This window comes from Polistes canadensis, unplaced genomic scaffold (genome assembly GCF_001313835.1).
Source record: "Polistes canadensis isolate GaletaPanama2010 unplaced genomic scaffold, ASM131383v1 scaffold_72, whole genome shotgun sequence".
NCBI classification, from domain to species: domain Eukaryota; kingdom Metazoa; phylum Arthropoda; class Insecta; order Hymenoptera; family Vespidae; genus Polistes; species Polistes canadensis.
Window position 1 is genome coordinate 214,107 of NW_014569619.1, and position 20,319 is coordinate 234,425.

At 27.5% G+C, this 20,319-nt stretch overlaps 5 protein-coding genes across 10 annotated transcripts; 2 read left to right on the forward strand and 3 right to left on the reverse strand.

The window, feature by feature from the left end:
- Positions 1-269: 269 nt before the first annotated feature.
- Positions 270-3,739, reverse strand: LOC106786320 (ras-like GTP-binding protein RhoL). Of its 2 annotated transcripts, none has more exons than XM_014747552.1 (5): positions 3,488-3,739; positions 1,238-1,376; positions 937-1,051; positions 719-836; positions 270-612 (listed from the first exon to the last, which is right to left on the reverse strand). In XM_014747552.1, the coding sequence occupies exons 2-5, from the start codon at positions 1,354-1,356 to the stop codon at positions 410-412; spliced, it is 555 nt and encodes a 184-aa protein (XP_014603038.1). In that variant the 5' UTR covers positions 1,357-1,376; positions 3,488-3,739; the 3' UTR covers positions 270-409. The 2 variants fall into 2 exon arrangements, with proteins under 2 accessions (XP_014603038.1, XP_014603039.1); XM_014747553.1 differs by lacking the exon at positions 3,488-3,739 and adding an exon at positions 1,579-1,624.
- A 708-nt stretch (positions 3,740-4,447) lies between these two features.
- On the forward strand, positions 4,448-7,732 carry LOC106786384 (probable nuclear transport factor 2). Of its 2 annotated transcripts, none has more exons than XM_014747698.1 (4): positions 4,448-4,771; positions 4,861-4,932; positions 5,212-5,310; positions 6,049-6,475. In XM_014747698.1, the coding sequence occupies exons 1-4, from the start codon at positions 4,664-4,666 to the stop codon at positions 6,160-6,162; spliced, it is 393 nt and encodes a 130-aa protein (XP_014603184.1). In that variant the 5' UTR covers positions 4,448-4,663; the 3' UTR covers positions 6,163-6,475. The 2 variants fall into 2 exon arrangements, with proteins under 2 accessions (XP_014603184.1, XP_014603183.1); XM_014747697.1 differs by lacking the exon at positions 6,049-6,475 and adding an exon at positions 7,380-7,732 and having other exon boundaries at positions 4,452-4,771.
- Positions 7,598-11,667, reverse strand: LOC106786382 (4-hydroxyphenylpyruvate dioxygenase). Of its 3 annotated transcripts, XM_014747693.1 has the most exons (12): positions 11,030-11,667; positions 10,820-10,846; positions 10,692-10,754; positions 10,455-10,559; positions 9,710-9,835; positions 9,519-9,608; positions 9,307-9,407; positions 9,160-9,237; positions 8,863-9,097; positions 8,643-8,765; positions 8,446-8,562; positions 7,598-8,316 (listed from the first exon to the last, which is right to left on the reverse strand). In XM_014747693.1, the coding sequence occupies exons 1-12, from the start codon at positions 11,030-11,032 to the stop codon at positions 8,242-8,244; spliced, it is 1,143 nt and encodes a 380-aa protein (XP_014603179.1). In that variant the 5' UTR covers positions 11,033-11,667; the 3' UTR covers positions 7,598-8,241. The 3 variants fall into 3 exon arrangements, with proteins under 3 accessions (XP_014603179.1, XP_014603177.1, XP_014603178.1); XM_014747691.1 differs by having other exon boundaries at positions 7,598-8,562; XM_014747692.1 differs by lacking the exons at positions 10,455-10,559; positions 10,692-10,754; positions 10,820-10,846; positions 11,030-11,667 and adding an exon at positions 10,042-10,412 and having other exon boundaries at positions 7,598-8,562.
- A 294-nt stretch (positions 11,668-11,961) lies between these two features.
- LOC106786383 lies at positions 11,962-14,218 on the reverse strand. Of its 2 annotated transcripts, none has more exons than XM_014747694.1 (4): positions 13,641-14,218; positions 13,244-13,441; positions 12,899-13,094; positions 11,962-12,709 (listed from the first exon to the last, which is right to left on the reverse strand). In XM_014747694.1, exons 2-4 carry the CDS (start codon positions 13,261-13,263, stop codon positions 12,413-12,415), a joined length of 513 nt encoding a protein of 170 aa, XP_014603180.1. In that variant the 5' UTR covers positions 13,264-13,441; positions 13,641-14,218; the 3' UTR covers positions 11,962-12,412. The 2 variants fall into 2 exon arrangements, with proteins under 2 accessions (XP_014603180.1, XP_014603182.1); XM_014747696.1 differs by having other exon boundaries at positions 11,963-12,709; positions 13,212-13,441; positions 13,641-14,217.
- A 101-nt stretch (positions 14,219-14,319) lies between these two features.
- LOC106786374 (zinc finger protein 845) lies at positions 14,320-19,928 on the forward strand. The gene is made up of 3 exons (XM_014747674.1): positions 14,320-14,756; positions 15,155-15,488; positions 15,621-19,928. The coding sequence occupies exons 1-3, from the start codon at positions 14,583-14,585 to the stop codon at positions 18,899-18,901; spliced, it is 3,789 nt and encodes a 1,262-aa protein (XP_014603160.1). The 5' UTR covers positions 14,320-14,582; the 3' UTR covers positions 18,902-19,928.
- Positions 19,929-20,319: the final 391 nt, after the last annotated feature.

The window sequence follows — 20,319 nt, forward strand, 5'->3', positions numbered from 1 at the left end:
TACAAAGCATCTATCTCGACGCTTATACAATGAGCATTTGTAGAGTTATTTTATGATCAGAAAAAAAAATTTAAATTATCATTATACTATTAATATAAAAGAATATTCATAAAATTTTATAATGAACTATTGTAACTCGAAATACACATAATTTAAAAAAAAAAAAATAAGAACCAAAAAACGGATGTCTGAAAATAAAAAATTTTTTTATTTTTCATTAGTTAATAATAATAATAGTTAAAAAATGTTTTTTTTTTTTTTGATAAAATTTCCATTGTCTAATAATCGAGTATTCTACGTAGTACGCGATTGATAGTAATAAAATGTACATATATTAGAATTTGCTTGTGAATATAACTTGAGTTAATAAATTTAAATATAAATAATATGGGGATTTTTGTGGGTTTCTTTAAAAAATATAACAAAGTTTTCTAGATGGCGGTTTTTTCAAAACTGCTCTAATGGCTTCTACAAAGACATTTTCCAAGCCTTCTTGTTTTACAGCTGAACATTCGACGTACTTCGAGGCTTTAATTTTCTTTTTCATTTTTTTACATTCATGTGGCGTTATTATATCTAAATTTTCTTGATCTCTGAGATCACTTTTAGTACCTAATGATATATTAAGAAAACCAATGAGATTATGATAAGAACTATCGATTTTTTTCAATTTGACGATATAAAAATATTTATTGCATATGAATGTAATTAGACTTACCAACAAGTATTATTGGTATATGCGGACAATGATGTTTTATCTCTGGATACCATTTACTCGCGACATTTTCATATGAACTACGAGCACTGATCGAGAAACAAAGTAAAAAACAATCGGTCTGCAATGAAATATTTTTCACTTAATATAGTTTTTATTATTTTCTTTTTTAAAAGTTTCAAATTTTCATTGTAATTTAAATTTATTCGAAAATAACTTACGTTTGGATATGACAATGGCCGAAGACGTTCGTAATCTTCTTGACCGGCTGTATCCCAAAGGGTTATATCAAATTCTTGGCTATCTAAACGAATAATATCTGCATAATTGTCGAAGCTAAAAAAAAAACGTTATTGATATAAAATATAATATCATTGAAATATAGTAATCATTGAAAAAAGTATTACTTGAAAACAATATCATAAAAACCGCCCTTTTATCTGGTCACTTGTTTTACGCGCCAATTTTGAAATAACCGAGTAATCGTAAACACATGACATGTTGTTATCGCGTATTACTTACACAGTAGGCACATATTCCGTTGGAAACTTTTTCGTAGTATAAGTAATAAGCATGCACGTCTTTCCGACCATTCCATCTCCGACCGCAGTAATTTTTATTGGTTTATTCCTACGTGACATATTTCTCGTTAATTTTTTTCCTATAACAAACAAACATCATTTTTTAATCGAATTTCACAAATACATTTTTTTCTATCACGTATGTGTATACACTAAACTTATATGAATTTCATGTTCAATGGTTTTTTTTTAATACGAACGAAAGTGAGAGAAATGGCAAATCTTTTTTTAAATAATTAAATTAAAAAGATACACACAAAATGTTAATAAATAAAAATATACATATATGTATTAGGTCCATCGGGTAACTCTATCCGTTTTTGAATTACAAGGAAATGATATATTTTAAATACAACGAATTTTATTTAATACTGAGATGTTGAAACCGTTGTTTCAGTAAATTTAAAAAGAAATATAATGTTAAAAAGAAGCAGCTATTATGGATATACAAAAGAGGATGGCATTATCAAACAGAATTTTCCGGTAGACCTAATATCTACGGTTAAGAGGATATTGTCGCCATCTTTTATGCCGAAAACAGACGCATCCGGTAGAGTCAACCAAAGAGTACCAAGGCTATATACTAAGCCGGTTGCTTGTTTCCTGCTCGTCGTACCGCATATCAATGAACATGAAGTTGTTAGCCTTTTCGTTTCTATTATACATGCATATATCGCGCATAACAGTTTAGAAGAAAAATTTAAAGAGATAGTAAATAATATAATTCATAAAATAAACAAATGTTTAAATCGCGCATGCTTTACCATTTTCAGTTCTCAATACAGTATGTATATATGTATGTATGTAATATATACATATATGTATACATATGTATGTATAATAGAAAAAGAAGATAAAAGAAATATTCTCTTATGATAAAGAAAACAAGAAAATATTAAATCTTGAATCGTAAGAGAAAAAATGTTTTGAACGTCCTTTTATAATCATATTAATTTTAGATATACACTAACAATAAACTAGAGTTTTGAGTATATATAATCGGCGTCGATGTCACATCCTCTCGGTGACAGGATAAGGTATGGTCAAAGCGCGGTCGTTATCATATTCTCGTCCTGTCTCTCCCTTTATATTTCAAAACTACCAAAGATGACACGTCTCTCGTGATGTATAAAATTATAAATGCAAACTAAAAAAATATTTATTTGAATATTTTGTTCAATATAAATAATTAAATATGCCACTATGTTAGTACAATATCATTTATTTTGTCTATATAATATTTTTTACTTTAATATACTAAGTTAATATATTTACAAATATTTGAATAAAAATATTGTCTCAATAGATACCAATCAATTCCAAATTATAATCAATAATTGGTAAACTGATCCCTAACTATTGTTTTTTCTTTGGTGTCAAAAATTCGATGTTGTTATATAAAATTATTGTTCTATTGGTTTATTAAAATTTACGCTTTTTGCATCAGAATATTTAAATGGATTCATTCTCTGAAATATATTAATAAATATAACCCACACGATATACTTCCCTTGTTTTTAATTACAGTTTTTTAAAATTGGAACATTTTTTTGGGATCCTATTTATGATATACCGCACATATATACCGCAAAATTTCGTGCTATTTACGAAGTAAACAAAAATTTATACAAGTAACAATCGACTTTACTTTCTCGATAAAATTAACGATCCTACATTATTTTATGCATCGTAAAGCGTTTCGTAATGTTACATTTAACTTTTCAACGATTTATCTATTTCTATTTGCTTATCAAATACATTTTCACGCAGTTTGATAAAATCTTTTGATATAACTGATAATATTAAAGCGATAAAAATGATCTATAGATATATATTATATTACATGTGCGAAAGATAATGATGCAAGAATAACTATGAAACTCATTATTTTTAATTTAAAAAAAAATTAATTGTTTAATAAAAACGTTTTAATTGTTTTATATAAAATAATACAACTTTTAAAGTTATATACAAATATGATCTGGCGCCAATTTCATATTCGTTCTATCTCATTCCAGTGCGCGCGTAATATAATAACGCACAAAATTTGATATATAAATTTCAAAGAATATCGATTAGTACGTTAAAAGACAATGACAATAATAATAATGATGACGACACGACGACAATGACAACGATGACGACAGTGATAGCGATAACAATAGAAAGGTGAAGTAAAACAACGACGTACCTCTCCTCTTTTATCGTTTAATTTGCTCGACAAAATTAATATAGTATTATTATTTTTTTGTTCGATTAAACGATAATGACAAAGAAAAAAATCATACGTAAAGTTATCATTATGAATTCAAGTTAGTTCAAAAATATATATCCAACTTTATTCGAGCACTCCGTAAAAAAGGTATACAATTTTTTAATAAAAAATAAGAGCGACAATTAAAACACGTGTGCATCTCGGGACAGTGTGTCGTCGACTGAAGAACGAATAAAGGATTAGGATCGGTACGCTCAATGAGGCACTATTGACGAGTGATCTAACTTATGATGTTTTCATACTTATCTGTATTACATATAAATTTATACTTCTATCTATTGCATGTGTGTGTGTGTTTTTTGTGTGTGTATGCGTTTGTGACTTACATATCAAATATTCACTAACATAAGTTAACTAAACTTTCTTCAATTTTATTCCAATCAATTATTTCTACATAATAATAATCGTAAATTAAATGGGTGATTTTACAAATTTCAATTGTTTATTTTCGTGATAAACAATGATACAAAGCATTCACTAGTTATCTTATACGATAATATTATTTCCAATAATCAAAACATTGTATTTTGATAAACGATAATAGTAAGCAATTTAGAATTGAATATAGATAAATATAAACTTGATATGAATAGCTTTCAAATAATGCTCACTGAATAGTATCATATATTCATAATAAAGTGAGCTTAAAGTGGCTCATACCGAGATAGCCAAAACAAACTCACTTTAATTCTTTATTTAAGTATATAAATTATTAACTTATTTTCTTGATATTTATATTGATAATAAGTTTATATTATATTAAAAAATGTATTTGTAATATAAAAAAGAAAAGGGTGTTTACCCGGAATAATTTTAGTTCTCCATTAATCCCGCCAGAGGGTAGGCACATGAAAGACGTATTAACGTTTCTTCCGGTTTAACCAATATTCTTTAGTTCGATTTTTTAACTCTCGAGTTTTATATTCCTTGCTTCCTGCTCCCTTATAACTGGCATGAGGGATGTCCGAAAGTTTTACGTTATTCTTAGTATAATATTTTTTAAAGATTCTATACGTTGCTCGATTAAATCTACTAACGGTCTACTTTGCTAGTATTTTTTAGTGGTCTTTCAAAGATAATCGATTTATCGTAATGGAGTTGAATCCATCTTATGAAGCAATTGGAAAAGGATTTGTACAGCAATACTATTTGCTGTTCGATGATCCAGCCCAAAGACCAAACTTAATAAACATGTATAATGTAAGTTAAATTAGATTTTTCTACGTTACCTTTTCGGTTTATTATGTTAAATGGAACAGTAATGTAAGATTTTATTTTAATATTTTTAGACCGAGACATCTTTTATGACATTTGAAGGTTTCCAAATTCAAGGTGCCATTAAAATTATGGAAAAATTAACTGTAAGTATTCTATTTTTGTAATAATATGCAATATTATCTAATTATCTGAAAATATATTATTCATTTGTATTTATGTATATATATATATATAAAACATATGTAAGATGCATATATATATATATCTATATCTGTATGTATGTTATATATATATACGTTAATTCTTTCACATGTAAATAAGAATTAGCTTTGAAAAATTTAAACATTCAATAATATTAATATCAAAGTTATATAAAATAATTAACCTCTAATTATTATCAATTTCATCTTTCATTTTTTTAGAGTCTGACGTTTCAAAAAATCAATCGAATGATAACAGCAATTGATTCACAGCCTATGTTCGATGGCGGTGTACTGATAAATGTTTTGGGAAGGCTGCAGGTAAGAAATTTATTATACCGGCCTTTTTTTCGGTTAAAGTTTTATTACAGCTATTAAAATATTTATGCGTATAGGAGTTAATTCTATTTAATTTTAAGTAAAGATTTGTCATATTATAATAATGAGGTTATATATGATAACATTATTCTATATCTCTAATAAATGTTACATTATAAATAAGTATTTATCAGAGATTTAGGCATGGGTCATATATATGCACATTCTAATTTTATATTATTATTCTATATTTTAATATCTTACATTGGGAGCATCAATAGAGCGAATAATATTCAAAAGAATGTTATGTTCTCATCTTTTTTATTCAAACTGGTTCAATAATTGGTTCAGTAATTTAATATTGTATAACACCTATCTCACAAATTACCCAAATATAGTTGGAATACGTATTCCTACTTGAAGAGTCTATTGTATGAAGGCGATGAAAAATTTGATAGAAAACTTTAAACAAAAAGTTGAAAACAAAATATCGTATGAAAATAACTCTTAAATTAAATTTGAAAATTCCATTAGCATTTGGAACTCTCTGTCTATTCAATTGTTTATTATGGATTGGAGATATAATATGAATATACTGTATCGTTTGACATTTTTTGTGCTGCCGTATGAAGGTAGACATTGAGCTATGACTAGTATCCAGCAACTATCTCTCTATGTACCTACATCTGCAAAGAAGATGATATAAGAAAATTCAGTGAGTGATTGTTGATGATTGGGTAGACTGATGAGGATCAGCCCCACGCCTACATCCAGACGTTTGTCCTGAAGCCAATCGGCACCAGCTTTTACGTGCAGCACGACATCTTCAGACTTGCGTTGCATGACACGGTTTAGGCAACAGGTACCAATCATCCACTGATCTCTCCATACTTTGGTAAAGGCAAGCCTATCTGATGTTACATATTCTTTGTCATTGCTTTGTGCTAATACATCTGCTTGTTTCAACATTAGAAAGAGTGCATGGCTGCCACCATTTAAGCGTAATTTTTCTCCCGCGTTATTTATATTTATTAGAAGTATAATTAACTCTATAACTGACTATAATGTTTAAGAGTATAAAATAGATGAAGAAATTGTTAGTTACTCGATAAAATTTTGATCGATATTGACCAATAAATTCTATGTTCTGATACAGTGTCTCGTTGTAATATATTTTAGCAACCTCTAAATAACAGTCTTATAAGTTAATAGATATAAAACTAACACTTTTGACATTATATATTATACCTAAATAAGAAAGTAATTGAAAGAGAGAAAGTAACATCACTGTGTTCATTAACAAGTAAGATACTAATATATATTTTATGTATAATATATATATATATATAAATTAAATTACTGAACTAATTTGAATTATAAAATATAGTGACGAAATGTAATTTCATAATACAAGTTATAATTTTTTTTGTCTTTACATCAAAAACAATTTTATTTTGATATATGCTTGTGTTTATATTGTTTATATTATTTATTCACTAAATTAGCATTATACATTTTTTATTCCTTTTTTAGTAAAAGGAATATAATATATTATATCTCCACGATGTGAAATATAATTATATATACAGGGTGATAAAAAAAAGTGTTCGATATTTGAAGATCTGTTAGTACTCACTGAGACGAGTAGAAAATGTTTAATTTACATGAGTTCTATAATCAACCTTTTCTATGTAAATTAACCTCTATTATTATTATATAATATATATATTTAACTATATATTATTATATAATATATATAACTAAGCGATTTTAAAAAATGTATATTCCTTAATTATAATATCATTAAAATATAATTGTTTACTTTGTATAATATATATGTAAAAAAAAAAAATCCCATAAAATTAATTTTGGTTATATCATTTGCTTTGTATAATGTGATGATATCAGATTGTATGTTTCAACCGCTACATTTTGTTCATTTTTTCTTTTGTTTTATGAGATATTGATTACATATCAGGATCGACGATAAAACCAAAAATTCAATAAATCGTCAGGAAATATTGTGACTGTCCACGCTTATTGACAATACGCATATTAATATTTTTTTTTAGGCAGATGAAGATCCACCACATCCTTTCTCACAAATTTTTGTGCTGAAACCATTGGGAAATTCTTTCTATTGTCAACATGATATTTTTCGCCTTGGCATTCACGATAGTCCATGAAGAAAATGTCTGATGCAACTCTAGAACTATCTACAGACAATTCATTGAACCATGGACTATTCACATGTTGAAATAAGTGAGCTAGGTTTTTTCATATTACTCTATCTTTTTTGTCATTGCATATTATCTCACTTTATCTAAATATCCCAGTTTTTATATGAAAATTATCTGCTTACATTTTGGCCATAAGAAAAAAAGAAAAGAAAAAAAACATTTAAGAATAAATACAGTTTAATAATTGTGGTTTTCTTCAATTTCCTTTTGTTTTCGTTGTCTAATACTAACAAAATAATATTATGCTACTAATAAATGCAGTCTCTCTCTTAATAGGGCACTTTAACGTAATAGTGATATAATACATTGTACATGTCATCGAAATTATAAAAAAAAATATATTTCTTTTCCTAATGCTTTCTACTTTTATAACTTTCACATGCATATTAATAATTAAGAAATTTAATATGTAGGGTTGATTGCCTGATTATATATTTATTACACTTTTTCATTTCAATTTTATTTACAATAGCATATTATAGTAAATGATATGATAATCGGCTAACAGGAATTCATGAATATGTAATATATGCAATATAAGATGTACAATACATGCACATATGCTTGCACTTGTACAAAATAATATAATTGATCTATTGTAAAATATATGTAATAACATACTTAAAATGCTATATTATAATAATCTCATTGTTATTTATCAATACAAAAACATTTTCCACTATATATATATATATTACAGATTGCCTCGCTTAGCTTGTTCAAGTTCGATTGCTTCAAATAAAGCTTGGAAATTTCCAGCACCAAATCCCTATAACATAACAAATATCTCTACTACTTGTGTAAAATATTTTAAATATATATATAATTTAAATATATGTATATATATATATTTAAAAATTTTAAATTCATCTTTGAAATCCATTACTCCTAAACTTACATTATGATTATGCCTTTGAATAACTTCTATGAAGAGAGTTGGTCGATCTTGCATATTTTTAGTAAAAATTTGTAGCAAATAACCATTTTCGTCATAGTCGATTAAAATTTTTAATTCCTGAATGGTTATTATGAAAGTTAATTAACATAATTTAAAAAAAATAACTTTCTTTAAATATCATGTATATGCAAACATACCTGTAATATTTTTAAATCTTCTATAATTTTGAGTTTACTATTTTTCAAACGGTCTCGAAGCATATCGTAATAACTATCAGGAACATTAAGAAATTTCATTCCTCTTGCACGTAAATTTTGTATCTACAATAACAAACAGAAACAACAAACTAAATATTATTATAATCAAAAGAAAAGGAAAAAGGAAAATAAAAAATCTGCAATATAAAATATTACTTACAGCTGTTATTATATTATTAGTATTTAAAGCTATATGCTGTACACCAGCACCACCATAGTAATCAACGTATTCTTGAATTTGAGAACGTTTCTTACCAGGTGCTGGTTCATTAATTGGCATTTTAACAGTTTCTTCCCAATTAGTCATAACAATAGAACGTAATGCAGAATATTGGGTATGTAATTGACTATCATCTACTGACCAAAATCTATGAAACTGTAAACATTCTTCATACCTAAAATAAACAATATAAAAATTACATATAAAAGTATCTATAGATACAATTTATTTACTTACCATTTAGCAACAGGTTCCATTTGTTTATCAGCTTGATTACCTACAATGTGATCTATAAATTTTAAATAGGTTGTTGGCCTGAAAATATATTTAGAAAAATATATTAATAGAAAATTTATTCTATACATACAATGCCATGATACTTACAAATGTTTAATAAGTACATCTTTTGAAGCTTTTATAAATCCTGGTAGAAAGAATCCCTTGTATTTACTTCTGTCAACCAAAGTATGATGGGTATCTCCATACTAGTTAAAAAAATTTTTAATTTAGTATCCATACATATATATATACTATATAATAATTTTATGTATTTATATTTTTTATAATTTATTTATTCATTGTTTTTAATAACATACGGTTTTCAATGTAGCAAATTTAATAACACCAAACTCATCTTTTTCTTCCCATATATCTCTTATAATTTTTGCACCTTTTTGTTTTGCTATCTAAACAGACAAAAAATATTATGTTCTATCGTTTTTTTTTTTAAATTATGAGTTACAATTTAATGATATCTTTTCTTTTAATTAATTAATTTTATATTTACCATAACGATAGTATCGATGTCTTCGACCGTGAAAGCAATGTCACGGACACCGTCGCCATGCTGAGAAAGGTGATTCCCTATTTCTTTGTTTCCAGGTTCATAAGATGATTCGAAAACAAATATTATCTAAGAGAATTAACTTTTGTTAATGTATTTTTTACTATTTTTATTTTTTTTCACGATAGAATTATTATAATTAAAAACAATCAAAGAAAAAACCTGGGAAAAGAAATTTTAATTAAAGGACATTTAAAAATATTATCATGGCGAATCCAACGATGTGCAACATTAAATATAGTAAATATTTATTAAATACGGCGTATTCATCAAACCTGACTATGTCCGACTGTTCCATCCTTTGTCGGACACTTAAAGGATGATGCAACCCTGACGCGGAGGAGCTGTATTGTCGCTGGCTGGTTCGCCAAACTCGACCTTTGTTGACCTTCAAATACCTTAATGTTGCATATCGTTGGATTCACCATGACAGCCGCTATCAGAAAATAAGTACTAAAACATAGCATTCCATTTAAACAAATAAACTTGACCTTTAAATCTCAGAAGCGACTAAACTTAGCAAAAAAAAATGACGTCGTATTATACTCCCGAATTTTTCATGCTACTTTTGGTCTATACATTTTTCTGCTATTATCATACTTTGGGAGCTATCTTGGTAGCAAGAGTTAGTGAATTATCCTATATAATGTATATACATATATAAAAAAAATATGTAAAAAATAATTACCTGATTTTGTTTAACAGCATGTGCCGCTATATTTCTTGAACCAGTTTCTAAGCCACGATAACCAAGTGGTTCAAATCCCATCCTTACACAATAAAAGCTAGCTGCCTATAAAAAATAAAGTAATATATAATAAATAATTTCTTACGGGCTTGAAAGAGAAGAATTTTATACAAAAAGACATTAATGTTCGTATATTTCGTTTGTCATACGATAAAAGATTTATTTTTATATAATTACCTGTTTTGCATTTCCAACCCAAAATTTTACATAATCGAAACTTAAAAATTTTCCACCAACAGGCTACAAGAAAAAAAGAAATAAATAAATCATTTTGTATATAATTAGTAAAAAATAATGTTACATACCTTTGTACCTTTGTCCGTGTAAGTAGTCTATATATATATATAGGGCAAAAAAGAATAATAATAATAATAAAAATTATAATAAATAATAAATGTTAATTTAAAAGAAAATTGTGTTTACGTATATAAAAAACAAAATAAAAATGTTATATTATCTATATTTATTTTATATACGTTTAACAAATTCATTATCATATTTAAACATTTTTTTACCATTGTAAAATGATAATATTAGTAACTTGCACTATTCTAAACGTAGCAACGTACTCCAGTTATTTGCTATACGTTTTAAAGAAATCTGAATTTCATTGTAAATTATCCGCGCTTTAAATATGAGCGCGTTCTCGTGTTGCTTATTCAATACTCGCATACGATTGGTCAGAATAATAAACTTGTTGATGCCATATTCAAATTGATTGTTAATATATTAAAAAATTTGTTTGCTACAGCAGGTTTTTCTAGAATCTAGAATATGTTATGGTCGATTGATATTTCCATAAAATAGAGGCCCGACCCTGTTTTTATTGTCGTCGTCATCGAGAACACACCTTCGTCGATGAATCAACAAACAAGTAGGAAAAATATTTCGTACTTTTTTATATGGATTAAAATGCGATAAAATATTTTTCTAGTAAATATGTATACACAAGCAAATAAACAAGCAAACATACTCTCAATTCATAAATTTACATATAAGAAAAGTTTATATATAAAATTATATATATTATGTAATTCACAATGACTTAGTTACACTTTGATGATCATATGTGCAATTGTTACATATTATGTAGCATTTAAATACATATTTTTCTGACATCGACTGAAAATTATTTTTTTATGTAAAACTATAACTATTTTTTTATTTGCTTTTTTATACTGTAAATTTATTGAAAGGATATACAACGAATAGATTTTATCTTGGTCTTACATTTAATATTTGTGCATAAATCATACTTTTTATGCTATTCGTCGAATATATCTTATAATAATAATTTCTTTTTCTTCTGAAATATTAAATTAATTTTATGCATCATTTTTTCACAATCGAGCAATTTGTGCATTAGCAAATTAATCAAATATATCCGAAATATCGTTTCTATAATTATAATTTATTATTATACATTGTTTTTAGAGAGACTAGTTTTAAATTCTATATATATCACACCATTGTATATTGAAATATAAAAAATTAGAATACATATTTTTTTTCCACATTAAATGCAAACTATCGCGAACATCGTTTATATTTTGTTTAATTATTTCTTGAAATATCTCTACTAAAAACTTAATATATAATTTTTTAAGTCATCAGATATATATTATCAAGTTTGGTATCTTCATTGCATCACTATGTTTGTATCACAGATGTGAAATTTATCCAATTATTAATATAATTTATTCTTTATTAATGTAGAGAAAGAGAGAGAGAGATAAGATGGTTTAATATCTGTAAAAACCCTATATAAATGTATTTGTTTTATAGCAGAGAAAGTACATATTTGGACTTAAACTGTATATGTTATTGTACTTTGTCTTTTTTTATGATATAAAACTATTGCAGAAAATATTAAAAATTAAGTAAGAATCGAAACATTTTCATTGGAAAACTTTGTCATATGAAGGTGGAGCAGCTTCATCTGAAGAATCTGGTGGTGGAATTAAAATAGCTATATGGTAAGGCGGTGGTGGATGTTGCCTGATAAGTGGTATAGGTCTTAAATTTTCAGTAGTAGATAAACTCGCATTAGTTAACGATGTAATCTGATTCTCTTGAATACGATTTTCTTGACGACTATTATTCTCGGGATTACGACCACAAAGAATGATACACAGACATATAAGTAGCAGAAGCGTCAATAGACCACAAAATACAAATATTTCCAAACCTAGGCCCTGTTCAAATGAAAGTAGACAGATAGAGTTTGGTGAATATCAAATCATCTCCAAAATCAAATAGGATATGTGTTTATATGAATTTTTCTTATTGTTTTTAGATGTGCTGAAGTCACTCCTAAAATATTTCCCGCTTATTCTGAGACATCCTACATTATCGCATAGAACATATTTTAATGAGTCTTTTACCTCATGACCAAAAGATAATTTTGCTGCCACGACAAATCCTGTTGCCAATACAAATGTAATCCAAACTGCGCAACGTAATCTATAACCTGCGAGATCAGCATCACTTAATTCAGATAAATCTAAAATACTTCTGTTTGTACCGCTTGCAACTGTATTAGACAATATTAATTGGTTGTTCCCAGCATTGGTTACATTACTGTAATTATTAAAAAACTATGTAATTACATTCGATATAAGATTCTTTACGCACATAAACTGACAAATAAATTATTCTGATGTAAGTGCTAACTATGGATAAAACGTTTATAAGTACTTTCTGTCGATAGGCATGTATAAGTGAGTCACCCTGTATATAAGAAGAACATGTTCCCAGGTATCTTTTTAATAAATCTCTTTCGATTATTAATTCAATTAGAAGCACTTTATAGTATTGATCGATGATACACTTCCCAATTCATTGCTACTAATTCTTTAGATTAGTCAAAATATGCTCCAGATATTGACATTATTAAATTCTGTCGCATTTTCAATTATGTTAAAACTCTAAAAAAAAAATAAAGATAAAGATTATGTGATTTTAAAAATTATTACAAAATTTGCAGTGTGTGTGCAGTATAAACTAAACATTATATTTAAAAATTAAAATATTTCTTGTCTCCATATATCAACGCACACATATATTTAAGTTATGAAATTATAAATTATTTTTAAAAATTAAAAAATATCATCGTATATAACCCACCTGTTAGAGAAACCCTAATATTCGCCTGACGACACGCTCATTAAACCAAAACCAAACGTACATTCTTCCTTTTAATAATTTATTTGTTTCATTAAGTTTTATTTTTAATACCGACAGTTTAACCGAATTCGCAAACTGTACGCTCCTAACATTTCAAACCTTCTCTATTAAAATCATTCACATACTTTCGATTATTTGAAAATTAGGTTCTCTACAATTTGTACATTCTAAATCGATCCGGTGCGGCAGCGCACACACCAGTATACATGATCGACTCATCATTCATCTAGAGTAAATGTTACCCAAAGACGATACAGAAACATATTAATACATTAATCGAAATATTAACTCTCGAAGTAAAGTGTTATAAATCTGTACACTTTCTTACTTGCATCATAACAATGAAATAATGTATCAACAAATTTAAAAAATTTTTTTTCATCAATTAAAACACTATCTGTCGAATGAAACATTGATTAATTATTTTTAAATCATAACAACCATTCAATGAATAATAGATTAATTCGAAAAAAGTAATTTCCAAATAAAAATTTAATGGTTTTATCTCGTGTTCACACACACACGTGGTTATTCTGAAATAGTAAGTTTAAAACGGTTTGAAATCGATGCGATTTTAATAAAGTCATTTAACAATTATTCACTAGATGACAGCACTAGTAATATTAAAAGAACGGCACAAATAAAGGGAAGACAGCGCGAAGGTTTCGAAGAAGTACTATTATCATGTATTATCGTGTATTACTACTATTTTGCGTTCATTTGTTCCACCTTAAAGAGAGGTGTATGAAATAATAGAATAAAGAAGCAAAGAAAGAGAAAGGCAAGTGGAAGTTGAGTTGAATTAAGTTGAAAGTTTGTCAAAGTTTGTCAAAAGAGACAGGAGTGTATTAGTAGGCATTAGCCTGGTTCATTAAACAAAACATGGACGCCGTAGAAATAAGTACGTCGAATCCGTCACAAAGTGAACAAGAAATTGTGTCTGCTGTGGAGATATGTCGTATATGTCTTCATGGTAACCTGGTGATGCGAGACCTCTTCCTGGGAAATGAGATCGCCTCTTTATCGGCTAAAGCGATGAGTTTCGCGAACGTTAAGGTTAGATACCTGAAGTTTTTAGAGGTTAAACACTACGTAAGAAGATAAAAACAAATACATGTGATATGTTTTATCATAGTGTCGATCTTATCTCTAAAATAACTAATATATGATAGGTGATTTAATATAGTATGTATACGTATATATATACGCAACATGTGTATGCATATACCTATATGTAACGCATGTGTACGCGTGTGTGTATCTGTAGTATAGATACATATGCATATATTTGTATATATACCCTGTTAGTTTTATCTTATTATAGAATCATTTTCTTCTTTGATTGTAAGTGGCATCCAATAGCATTTATTTTTTTCACAATAATAAAAAATTCACTTTCATTTTATTAAAATCTCTAACAGAGTTATTTCCAGAGTTTTTCTACATTTACACAGATGTTACCTGGCGATGGCTTACCTCCTCACATTTGTAATGAATGCACGGATAAATTAGAATCTGCATATGAATTTAAACTTCAAGTCGAACAAGCAGACAATGTATTAAGAGAAAAGTTTGATGGCATTAAAGAAGAATTATTCTTTAACGAAGTTGAAGTACACTTGGAGGTAGATAGAAACGAAGCTATCAATGATATTCATTTGGAATCTCATTACCAACATGCTAATGAAGGATTGACCGAGGAATCAGAAAATGAAAAATCTCTGTTGAAAGAACAATTGGCATTGTTACAAGTTGAAAAATTGGTAGAACGAGAACAATTAAGAGAAGGTAAGTTAATATATATAACTATAAAGTTCAATTTTTGATAACAAATTTTGTCATATTATGATATTTGATAATATTTATATAAAATAATATATAATAAATTAAAAGTATATATATTTTTTTTTTAATATTTAGAAGAAAATAATTCACAAATGTTGGAACAACAAAATATGATGAACAGCTCTCATAACGAAGACAAATTCTCAAATGAAATAGACGAAGATACCTGTACATTGGTAGATAATGCAGACAATCAAGAAGTATTAAAACCAGATTGCATTAATGAAAATTGTACAGATGCAATTCCTGCTGAAGAACATGATTACATTATGCAGCAAGATTATGTTATGAACGAACAGTTTGCTTCTACAGAATCTAAAGCATTTTCTAAGGAAAATACAACACAATGCAATGAATCGCTTATGGAATCAAATATACTTGAAAATTGTAAAATAGAAACGGAACATATACCGCTTGCAAATAGTGACACGCTTGTTGAAAAAGATGTATCTACGACTGAAATTAGAAAAAGTAAACGAAGATCATCGCGACGAAATTTTACAAGCGACAGAGATTCTGATGAAGAAAATTATTTTGAAAATTTGAATCTTAGTTCTCGTCTTAAAAAAGCCCAAGCTGATAAATCAGAAAAGGTTTATTTCATGTGTTATCTTTGTGATAAACAATTTCTTTCTAAGAACGTATTGAAGGAACATATGCATTCACATGAAGAAATTAGGCGAGCTTTGTCTCTTAAAAAAGTGCCTGAAAAATCACCTAAAGTATCTAATACTACCCCAAAGATGCCACCGTCTGGAAAAAGGCCTAACAAGTGTTCGTATTGTGGTAAAGAATATTTATATATAATTTCATTTAACAAACACCTTAAACGCCATGAAAAAGAAAAAGAAAACGCTAAAGATGATTCCATGCCTCTAGAAATATCATTTCACGAAGACGAAAATAGTTTAGGTTTTGATAATCATAGTAATTCGCAACATTCGGATTATGAGTGTAGAAAAAGGACAAAACGAGAAGAATCATATAACGAAAATGAGGAAGATGATCAAGAAACAGATAAACATAGAAAGAAATCTCATTTGGAGATATTTGAATGCAACAAATGTTCAGAGAAATTTTATACTAGACGAAGCTTAAGAAAGCATACACTTTCACACGTTAATTTAAAATGTAATACCTGTAACGAAAAATTTGATGAACTTGAACAATTAAAAAATCATCGTGCTAAACATGTTGTGGAAGGTATGTTAATTGATCAAGATTTAGAAGACAATATAGAACATCATGTAATTAATAAAGAAGATGAAGAACAAGATATTAAAGGAGACAATGAAGACGATTCGGAAGTTGAAAATAATATAGATGATGCTCAAGATAAAGAAATGAAAGAATCTAAATGTCAACATTGTACATCAACATGTTCTCACAAGAAATCTCTTTCAAGGCATATTGAAATGCAAACAGTTTCAAAATATAACTGTAAAGTATGTTGTCAACAGTTTACGAGAAAGGATCATTTACGAAGACACATGGAACAACATGGAAGAATAAAGACTTATAAATGTACGCAATGTAATAAAACATTTGGAAATGAATTGACTTTACGTAATCATCTAATAGCAACCAACCATAAGACTTTTGTTCATGGGCAAGAATATGATCCTAATAAACGTATAAAACGAGTAGCAGCTAAAGCAGCACAAAAGATTATTGATAAAATAAAAACAGAAGATGGTTTGGAAGATTATGACGAAGATGATAATAATGATTTAATTGATGTCCATCATAATCGTAAGAATGAAAATTCTTTAAAGAAAGCTAATAATAGAAAAGAATTAGAATGTGCCACTTGTAATAAAAAATGTAATTCGAAACATATGCTGACAAAGCATATGGAGCAACACGTAAAAGATGAAAAAGCAGAAAAAATGGATAGATTAGAGAGATTTAAAAAGCCACAGGAGAAAAAAGAACAACAAAGGATAGGTGGCATGGAATTAAGAAAGGACGAAGACGAAGACGATGATAATTCTGACTTCGAAAGTGGTCTGGACTGGCTAATGGATAATCACGAATGCGCAACATGTAAAAAAAGATATAGTACGAAAAAATCTTTGTTACGACATCAATTACTTCATGAAGAACCAAACTTCGAATGTGATATATGTAATGTGAAATTTTATCGTAAAGATAAATTGAAAGCTCATTATGATAAATGCTCAGAAAAGAATCCTGACCAGGTAAGAAAGTGCAATATTTGTGGTGACAGTTTTGAAAATAATGAAATACTTCGACAACATAGAGCTAAACATGTAACAGAAGGAATTTTAACGGAAGAAGATTTGAGAGATATTGAACCATGCCCTGAAGAAAGAAAGCAGGGAGAGAAAATTATTCGAAAAAGAAGGACAGATATAGTAGGTCTTGAATGTACAGAATGTAACAAACATTATACTTCTAGAAAAGGTTTATTACGTCATATACAAGTACATGAAGGTAAAAAATATTTATGTGACATATGTCCAAAGAAATTCTATAGAAGAGAACATTTAAAAATTCATGTGGCTAAGCATAATATGATCAAACCATATAAATGTACAAGATGCACAAAACGATTTATTAAAGAGGAACAACTTACCAATCACTTATCAAAACACGATAGACCATTTAAGAAAAACAAAGAAACGGATAGCTCCAAAAGATTTTTATGTGAAATATGCTCTAAGAGTTTCACCCAATCGACTACTTTAATAGCACATTTGAGAGCTCACAATGGTATAAAGCCATATGTTTGTGAAGTATGTTCTAGACCTTTTACCACAAATGCGTACCTAAAAATGCATATGAGGACACATACACAGGAAAGACCATATATCTGTCAGTACTGTTCTAGAGCATTTGCCAGAGCTGATACTCTTGCTAATCATTTGACATCGCATACTGGTGAAGCAAAGTATCATTGCAAGTATTGCCCCAAGAATTTCCGTCGATTGAAGTCGTTAAAAGAACATGTTTTTATTCATACAGGTCAAAGACCTTATGCTTGTCCTACGTGTGATCGTAGATTTAATAACAATGGTAGTCGTTATGCGCATAGCAAACGATGTAAACAAAACTTCTTGCAAAATCAGAGTCGTATTCAAACACTTACCGAAGTTCAAACACAGCAACCAACGCAGAGAATACAACAGACTCTTGCTCAAACGCAAGTTGTTAAAGCACAAAACATTAAGACCATTACTATTACTAGACAAACTGAACCAGTAACTACCCAACAAATAATGCAACATCAAGAAATATTAATGCCACTTATACTTCCGCTCACTGTAACTCTCGCAGATGTAGGTGATGAAGTAATATTACCCGAAGGTACAAAAATATTTACAACGTCGTAACATGTCGAGAGTTTCAGTAAATTAAAGATGTAAAAATTACCTTTAAAAAAAGGTAAAAAAGAACAATGATGTATTGATCTTGTTAGAATGCATCCTAATTTTATAGCGTGAACGAAAAAAAGGATTGAAAATATGAGCTCTTAATGATCTCTTTGCATGATATTTCTCTTCTTTTCATTCCTATTAGAAAGAACAGTAAAATAATTCTGCTAGTTCTGTCTTCTAGCAAAACTGTTAATCTCAAAAGAAAGAAAAAGACGATCTTGTATACTATATATAGAGACATGAAATTTTCATGTATTAAATAAGTAAGCCTTGCAGGCTCCTTTTTAATGCATACTTGGTACGGTGATATATGATTGTAATTATAATTATGTATGATACGTTATACTAAAGTTTATTTTTACAAGACGAAAATGCAATTTATAAAACTTGCATAGTCGGCAGTTTAAGAGAAGTATACTTCTACCGTATTATAAAATATTGTATGTCACACAGGGCTGAGTATATGCTAGAGAGAGAGAGAGAGAGAGAGAGAGAAAGAGAGATTGTTAATGAATAGTATGATTTTTAATTGAAAAAGTGTCTGTAACCAAATTAATATAAAAAATTAATTTTATCCGTTATCATATCTATTATATATGAATAATATTTTATTAAAAGACATGCTTAGGGCAAATCGTTATTAAATAGATTCTCATTTTATCTGTTATATTTTCATATATGATATTTTTTTTTGAACTATAAGTTTCAACGATAAGTATCTAATTGTAGTTTAAAAATAAAATTACATTTTTATATTTTCATTTATTATAAATGTATTTCCTATTTCTATTTAAGAAAGAAAAAAGAAACAAAAAAAAAACGATATTTATCATAAGAGTCCTTGTTACTTAATAAATGAATAAAATATATCTTCTATAAAAACAGTTATCTAACTTAATTGATAATTTTTTAAATATTTAATGCATTATATGTGTTATAAATATTAATATAAAATACACAAAATAAAACGTTTACATTTTTTAAACATGTGTCGACATACTTTTCTATAGAGAAGTTAAATAATTGTTTTAAAAAATCGTATTGTTATGTTGACTATAGAGTAATTTCATAATAATAATTTGTTACATATTGAATCAAGTTGTATGTATTATTTTTTATGTTCTATAAAAGTTTTTAAGTCAATCATTATTTTATTTAAATATAAATATAAAATTTTAAGTGAAATGATGAACTTAATTTATAAAATTATAATTCCATAATATTTGTGTTACTATCCTAATAAAAAGAATAAATTGAATATATAAGATATAAAAATAAACAAAAATTTCTCTCTACTTAAAAGATATCAAACTTGATAAAGACAGTTATTATAAAGTTTAGTACACGATTAGTGCATTTATAGTACCGTTCAG